The 8536-nt window shown below is 33.0% G+C and overlaps 1 protein-coding gene across 1 annotated transcript; it reads right to left on the reverse strand.

Moving 5' to 3' along the window:
* Window positions 1-6: 6 nt before the first annotated feature.
* LOC124898936 lies at window positions 7-2814 on the reverse strand. Its single transcript, XM_047413226.1, has 2 exons — window positions 2338-2814; window positions 7-412 (listed from the first exon to the last, which is right to left on the reverse strand). Exons 1-2 carry the CDS (start codon window positions 2372-2374, stop codon window positions 129-131), a joined length of 321 nt encoding a protein of 106 aa, XP_047269182.1. The 5' UTR covers window positions 2375-2814; the 3' UTR covers window positions 7-128.
* Window positions 2815-8536: the final 5722 nt, after the last annotated feature.

An 8536-nucleotide genomic window follows, 5' to 3' on the forward strand; every position in this document is an offset into this window, starting at 1 on the left:
TCAATATTTCCTCCGGAATCATCGGGCATCATCATAGTATCAATATTACCTCCGAATTCATCGAGTATCATCATAGTATCAATATTTCCTCCGGATTCATCGGGCATCATCATAGTATCAATATTTCCTCAGAATTCACCGAGTATCATCATAGTATCAATATTTACTCCGAATTCACCGGGCATCATCATAGTACCAATATTTCCTCTAGATTCATCGGGCATCATCATCGTATCAATATTTCCTCCGGATTCACCGAACGTCATCATAGAATGAATATTTTCTCTGGATTTGTCGGGCATCATCATCGTATCAATATTTTCTTCAAATTCACCGGGCATCATCATAGTATCAATATTTCCTCCGAATTCACCGGACATTATCATAGTATCAATATTTCCTTCGAGTTCACCTGACATCATCATAGTATCAATATTTTCCAAGACAACAACATACACAAATATATGTCCCAAATCAATCAACATACACAAGTTCACAATAATTGAGTAATAGAAATGTAAGATACATAAACCATCACACTTTATTACTAGTCATCATCATGAAATATAAGTAGGAGAATAAGCATGAGTATCTAGATGATATACACAATTACCATCTTTCCATGGCTATCCATAACATGGCAATAAGACAACCAATCAAGTATATACATTTTTCAACCATCGACCTTATTGATAAACCGACAATCGGGTTTAGCACTTATTATCTCAATAACGTAATTTAGACGCTCATCAAGTATCTAGGTTACAAAGGAGTTGCATAATTCAAGCTTAAGGTTGGTCAAGTCCCACTTCTAACTCCCAATAATACTAAAGTCACTTCTACAAGACTAACGTCTACCCGGATTTAGGCTAGGTTATCTAAGTCACACCATGAGGGCTAATCAATCCTTACTAAGCTAATAGGAGAAATCTTCTTCAAGTATTCTTCCTAAGTCAACCCAACACCAACGCCATTTCATAATTAAGCAATATCTAGGTCAACATACTTTTAAGGTCATTAAACAACATCACTCTCATCTAGTAGAGCAACTAAAGTGTTCTCATACTATTTATGAGGCTATATGTAGAATCATCCAAGGTTCTAAGCTAATGGTCAACAATCATACTCTTACAAGTTTAACAACCTATGAGAATCAACTAATCCCAAGCACCATCATTTAACCATTTATCATCTAAAACACCCACCCAATCTCACAAGATATCAATAAATATATTACAACTAAGCTCAATCTAGCTACGGGTAAGCCTAACCTACCTCGAGTCCAATTGCTCACGAATCAACTAGCTTTGCCTTCTCTTTTCTTGAAGCTTCTTCTTCCATGAGCCAAGCTATCAACAACATAATCTAAGCATCATTACAAGAACAACAACACCCATTATGGCACCATTATGCCATGGGTCCAAAATGACACCAAACCCCCAAGTGGATCCCACCTTCGAAAAATAAGTTTTTGAGACCAACTCATAGTCTAATACCATTAGGGAGCTAAAACCCTCATAAAATTTGAGTAAATCAATCACATTTGTGGATAAAATTGAGCCTCAAAGACTTAGGGTTTTTGGGTTTAGAAATCAAGAAATTAATACCAAATTTAAAGGAATCTTACCTTAGATTTGTACCAAAAATGGATTACACAAGTTATTCAAGCTCCTAATCAACTCACAAGACTCATTTTTTAGTCAACAATCTCTCATGGCTGCTAGGGTTTCCAAAGAAATGAATAATGCCCCAAAAATTGGCCTAAAGGGCCTTTTATACGAGTTTAAATGGGTCCGCAAGGTAAAAACTTATTTTTGACCTCCCGGATTTATTCGGGCTCGCTTTTCGCAAATGAACTATGTAACCCTACTAAATTTGATATTTTAGATGCATTGGTGAAGTTGGATTTTTCATACAATGTCATTTAGGCCACTCCGGGGCCCTACACCCATATATTTCATTTTTAACTTTTCGACTAATGGGTCAAAATGAGCTCGACTGCTATGGGATCTGAACCAAGGGTCTACCTACCCTAAAATTGATATTACATAGTTGCTGGTGCAGTCGAAATTTGCATCCAAAATTATTTTACTGAAGTTTTCATTCGTTGACCATTTGGAATCGACTAAACTTCAAATTGGAAAAATAGGTCTAAAAACCAAACGAACCAACAGGTAATCGAACTATCGATTCCAGCAAGTTACTAATGACTTGGGACAGCTATGGAGGAGCTATATCGGTGAAGATAAGCAAGAACACGGCTAATGACCTGAATGGTCATTACAACATCCACTACTAAGGAACTTTCATCCCCGAAAGTTAAAGATGAGGAAATACCTGAAGTCTCAAATAGGTGAGGATACTGGGCTTGCATCTCTCCCTCTAACCCTTAAGTGGCCTCCTCCACTGGGCGGTGCCTCCACTGAATCTTAACTACAGGAATCTCTCTAGTACGCAACCATCTCATATCACTGGCCAAAATAAGCATGGGCTCCTCTATAAAGGCCAACTGCCCATCTAACTGGACTGAATCCCACCAAGAACCTGAGACGGGTCAGGAATATACTTCCACGGTATGAAGACATGGAAAACTGGATGAACAGCGGTAAAGTATGGAGGTAATGCTAACTCATAGGTCACCTCCCCAACTTCACGGAGAATCTCAAAAGAGCCAAAGCAGATATACATAGCATATAAACAGAATGAAAACTACACCCAAGAGTCCAGAAATCATATAATAAGTCAATAAGAATAATAAGGGAAAACTATCTTATTCATGTCCAAGAGTCTAACATAATAAGACTAAGGAAGTATCATGGTGAACTATATTATTTCAGCTACATTCAATATACATCAATGCTATACCATATATCCCAGGTATATATACGAATAAGGAGTGAAAGAAAGATATATAGTAATATACAAGGCGAAGTAACGACTATACACAATGAACAACGAACGAAGGGATATACGGTAGTACCATATCTTCATATAGCTAAATATATAAAAATATATATAAAAATAAATAAATAAATAAATATACATATAGATATGAGGTCATCTTAAAGCATAACTTATATCATCATATTCTCATTTAGACCTCATTATAACACTTATCAAGATTTAAATACTATCACACTTGGGGTTTTTAATCCACATGGCTAGACATGAAATAATCGTGCATAATAATGCAATCATAAGATAGGAGAGGCCGAAAATGTACCTTAAATCCTGATACCGGATCAATGACTAATCTGTCATAAGCTAGCGATAATAATGATCATAACAATGACAAAAACAATATCAATAACAGTGTGAGTAACCAGCTACTCCGGACAACAACCAAATACCTAGCTGAGACTATGCTTACCCCCACCACCCAGGCTCGGAAGGTTCAATCAACATACAACAACACAAGGCATATTCTTCACCATATCTGTCATGTCTTGTTTTCGCCAAGGTTAAATAAGCATGACTTATGGACTCTAAATGAATTGATTTTATTACAGAGTCGCCACCTAATTTTTAAGAAAAATAAGGAAACCTATTAAATTATTAACATGTGCGATTTTATGTTTCAATCTGCGAAAATCAATTGAGATTCTAGGTAAAGATTCAAATTATCCCGAAGGAAAGAGATTAAGCACCTTTCAGGATCCACAAATATGGTACCCAGCTAGACTAAATTTATCAAAAAGAGAGAAGGTATATTTAAAATAATATAAAAATGTATTATTAAATATAAAATAATTCTTTTAAAAAAAATTAACGTTTTAAAACTACATAAAGGTATATATATATGGACTGCGTACATCTTACCCCCCCAGACCCCACTAGGTGGGAATACACTGGGTTTGTTGTTGTTGTTGTTGTTGAATAGAATAAATTGTTATAAAATATGTAAAGGACATGTATAAAAATGTATAAATAAGTGTGAAAAGAAAAAGTACTTTATAATGTATGAAAAAGAAATGTATTTTGATGTTTCATGAAAAGAAAAAGTATTTATCAATAATATTTTTTTATCTGATTAAAATTATGGAAAAAAGTAAAATTTATTTGATAAGAAAAGACTATAAAATATGAATTAATTGATTAACTTGATTATTTTATGTAAGTGCATCACAATAATACATATATTTTGCCGTAAAAATAATAAACAGAAGCATATTAGTATATGTATGTGAAGAAAAGATAAGATTATATAAAGAAAGATCGTTCCAAAGAAAAAACCTACGTAATATTTTTTAATGTAAAAAGTATAAATTATTTGATTAAATAATCTAAGTCAATCTAATATTTTTATATAAATATTAACGACTTAAATTTTCCTAAACGCATGGTGAAGATTAAATAAAAAATATCCCGCCCACCACCCCAAAAAATAAAGTTTTCGCTATGATTAACATTTGTACAAGTGAAAGAATATAAAAGTATAAACACTCAATTTAAAGTTTTCTTTAAATGTCATCCCGATAAGTATTCTCAATCATTTGTATAAACACTTGTAATAAAAATGTCAATAATAAATAAATAATAATCAAAATAAAATGAAAAACTATGGGTGCATATACATATTTAAATATATATTTTTTGTTAGTTAGTGGGCTCAGATAAAGTTTTGAAATATTATGAAGATTTCGTCATCGTCCAAAAATATTTATTTTTTATTACGTATTTATATATATAATGTCCTTCTTTTATTTGGAAAGACCTCAAAAACTGACGGAGGTTTCCTCATTGACCATATATTTATTTATATAAAATAAATAAATTGAAAAGTAAAATTAACTTTTGTATTGGGGTGACCTTAAATATTCAAATGGAGGGATAATTTTACTGGCCATGTCTATTTTTTACAAAGCAACAAGGGACAAAATGTCTAAAAACAGTTCCTAAATCAGTCTAAACATAGCAAAATAACTCATCCATTCAGTGCATTTTCCGAATGCAAATCAACCCAAACAATAAAAAATATATTAGCACATATCAATAATGTTGATGGCAATAAAAGAAAAACAAAAACACAGGACAATAATAAAACAACAAATCCAACAAGAGAAGACAAATATGATAATTAACTATAATAACCAGAGACAACAAAAAAATCTCAGACAGTGAGGGTGTCGGCGTTGCTTCAACGGAATCATCGGAGCAACGCCGTAACATAGAAAAGCGGCCAGATCTGGCCAAATTCTCAGTAAATAGTGGCGGAAAAAGGAGGAAAAGGGAGGCGCGTCTGGCGGTTTCTGCTGGTGAGGTCGCCGGCAGATCTGGTTCGGCTTTGGGTGGCAGAAATAGTTGGAGCTTTGGTAGCTGTTGGCCGGAGTTGTTGTTGTCAGTGCCTGGACGGATTTATAGGGGAAAAGGGGTCGGCCGGGTGGTGGCTGGAAGCTCGCCGGTCGTCACCTCCGACGAACCAGCGTGCAGCAGCGGAGATGGAAGGAAGAGAAAGACGTGAGATATAGAGAGAAAATGAGATAAAAAATCTGATGTTTTCTATTTTGTGTGTTCAACAATTGCCTCCTCCTCTTTTATTTGTAATAAAAAGAACCTTTTTTTTATTAAAAAAATAAAATTACCTCTTTAATCACTAAATAGTATATTACTATTAATCAATAGTATGTTACTATTAATCAATAGTATATTCAATTAATCATTTCAATTGACATCTTTTAAACAGTTGACATGATTTTAATTTGATTAATTTATTACTTTGTATATTAAAATAATTAAATTGATTCACTTTTGTAGGTCGTATTAAATAACTTATAAAATAATAAATATCGATGTATAATTATAGAAAAATATAAACAACAAATAAAATATAATTATCTTGAAAAAATATATTATGTTATAATAATTAAAATTATACTGTGCAGTAAAAAATTACAGTGTTGTGTTGTGTACGTATTTAATGATTGTGTAAAAATCTTAAAATAATAATAAACTGATAAAAATTTACAAAATTAAGGATAATTATGTAAAATTAAAATATGATAATAAATTTGTAGAAAATTCTAAAATAATGATAATTATCAATAACTTGTCGGATATGACAAAACATTATTGTGTGTTCCTTGTCAAATGTGACAAAACATTAAATTATTATACTATACATGAATAATTGATCCAACTCAGCGTTTGCAGAATGTAAAATATAGAAATTGATTTGTAATTATGAAAAAATATAAAGGATGTTGAAAATATCAAAAAATATAATTAATTTGAAAATATTATAAAAATATGATGTCATGTCGTGCACGTATGCAGACAATTGTAAAAATATTGACTGATAAAAAATTTCAATATACAGAGAATTATCAATAAATTATAAAAAGTAAGAATATAAAAGTAAATTGATAAAATCTTAAAGTAAAGAGGAATATCAATAATTTATTAACAAATGTAAAAAAAATACGTGAAAATTGTATTTTGTGCCCTTTAACGATCAGAAAGCCTGAAGACATTAATTTTAAGCACGGAGAGCAAAAATTGGGTGTCAACAGTTGCCTCTTTTTGTTTGAAGGCGATGTAGAAGTTTCAAAACGAAAATATTGACGTGTAGCCAATTTTGCTCGATAAAAAATAATTTTGATAAAAATTCAACCGAACTTCAATTTAGAGCTGCCTACATACCTCGAGTTGTATGAGGATCAGGTCGGGTGTAATTCGAAAGAATAGGCAATTACCTCCTGCCTTGTTATTAAGGGTGGATGACCATGTAGAATGATTATTGAGAGACGAACTATTTGGGAACAGAAGTGTTTATCTATTTCCAATGTCCCTTTTAAAATTGTCCAGTATCGAGCTGTGAGATGTTGTGGATGCAGGATTGTGTACTTGCTGGGGAGAAAGAATGATTAGGGGATTATGATGACCGAACTCTGCATAGAGCTTCCTACATATCTCAAGTGTCGCGAGAATCAGGTCAATATAGTTCCAGATGAGAAAGTAGAAAATTTTGAAGCAGTTCTCAAAATTTGCCTCAGTGTATGATGTATGGGTTTTAAAAAAATATCTTTTGTTTTGAATTATATTTCTGGTTTAACATATGGATGATGTCTCCGATTATTTGCGGAGACTTGAGGATGAATGACGCCTCCGATTGTTTACGGGGACTTATGTGATAAATGAAAGATGTCTTTGATTGTATACGAAGAATTGATGCATCACATCTCTAATTATTTATGAATATTGATGTTGATCGTCATCTTCAATTGTCTACGAAGACCGTGTGATGAATGATGATGTCTTCGATTATTTACGAAGACTTGATCATGACACCTCCAATTGTCTATGGAGGCTGATGTTGCTTGTTGTCTCCGATTGTCTACGGAGACTAATGTGAGTGACATCTCCAGTTGTCTATGGAGACTGATGTTGATCGTTATCTTCGATTATCTACGGAGACTGTGTAATGAATGATAATGTCTTCGATTATTTACGAAGACTTAATGCATGACACCTCAAATTATCTATGGAGATTGGTATGAATTATCGTCTCCTATTGTCTACAGAGACTGATGTGATGAATGATGTTGTCTTCTATTAACTATGAAGACTTGATGCATGACATCTCCAATTGTCTATGGAGACTGATGTTGATTGAGGTGTCTTCAGTTATCTACGAAGATTTGATAACATCTCCAAGTGTTTATGGAGACGGATGTTGAATGGTGATGTCTTCGATTGTCTATGGAGACTGATGTTGATTGTTGTCTCCGATTGTCTACGAAGTCTAATGTGAATGGCATCTCCAATTGTCTATGAAGGTTGATGTTAATTGCCGTCTCCGATTATCTATGAAGACTAATGTAATGAATGATGATATCTTTGATTGTTTACGAAGACCTGTATGATATCTTCAATTATCTATGGAGACTGATGTATGACGCCTCTGATTGTCTACGAAGACTATGTGATGAATGTTGTCTTCGATTGTCTACGAAAATTATGCCATGAATATTGTCTTTAATTGTATACGAAGACTATGTACGATATCTCCGATTGTCTATGAAAACTTGATGATAAAATGACATCTCTGATTGTCTACAGAGACTATGTAATGAATGTTGTCTTCGATTGTCTGTGAAGATTATGTTGATATCTCCAATTGTCTATGAAGAGTGATGATAAAATGATGTCTCTGATTGTCTATAGAGACTATGTAATGAATGATGTCTCCGATTGTCTATGAAGACTATGTCATAAATATTGTCTTCGATTGTATATGAAGACTATGTACGGTATCTCTAATTGTCTATGGAGACTTAATGATAAAATGATGTCTTTGATTATCTACATAGACTATGTAATGAATGTTGTCTTCGATTGTCTACGAAAACTATGTTGACCGTTGTCTTCGATTATTTATGAAGACTGAGGCCATCAACTAGTGAGGTGACTGAAATCTAATAGCCCTATCAACTAGTGAGGCTATTGATGTGTAAAAAATTCTCGACTTGGGAGAGAAAGAAAAAAAATATAATAGCCTCTCGAGTGACGGGGCTATAAAGAATAATACTCAAAGATG

Source organism: Capsicum annuum, chromosome 5, assembly GCF_002878395.1.
Source record: "Capsicum annuum cultivar UCD-10X-F1 chromosome 5, UCD10Xv1.1, whole genome shotgun sequence".
NCBI classification, from domain to species: domain Eukaryota; kingdom Viridiplantae; phylum Streptophyta; class Magnoliopsida; order Solanales; family Solanaceae; genus Capsicum; species Capsicum annuum.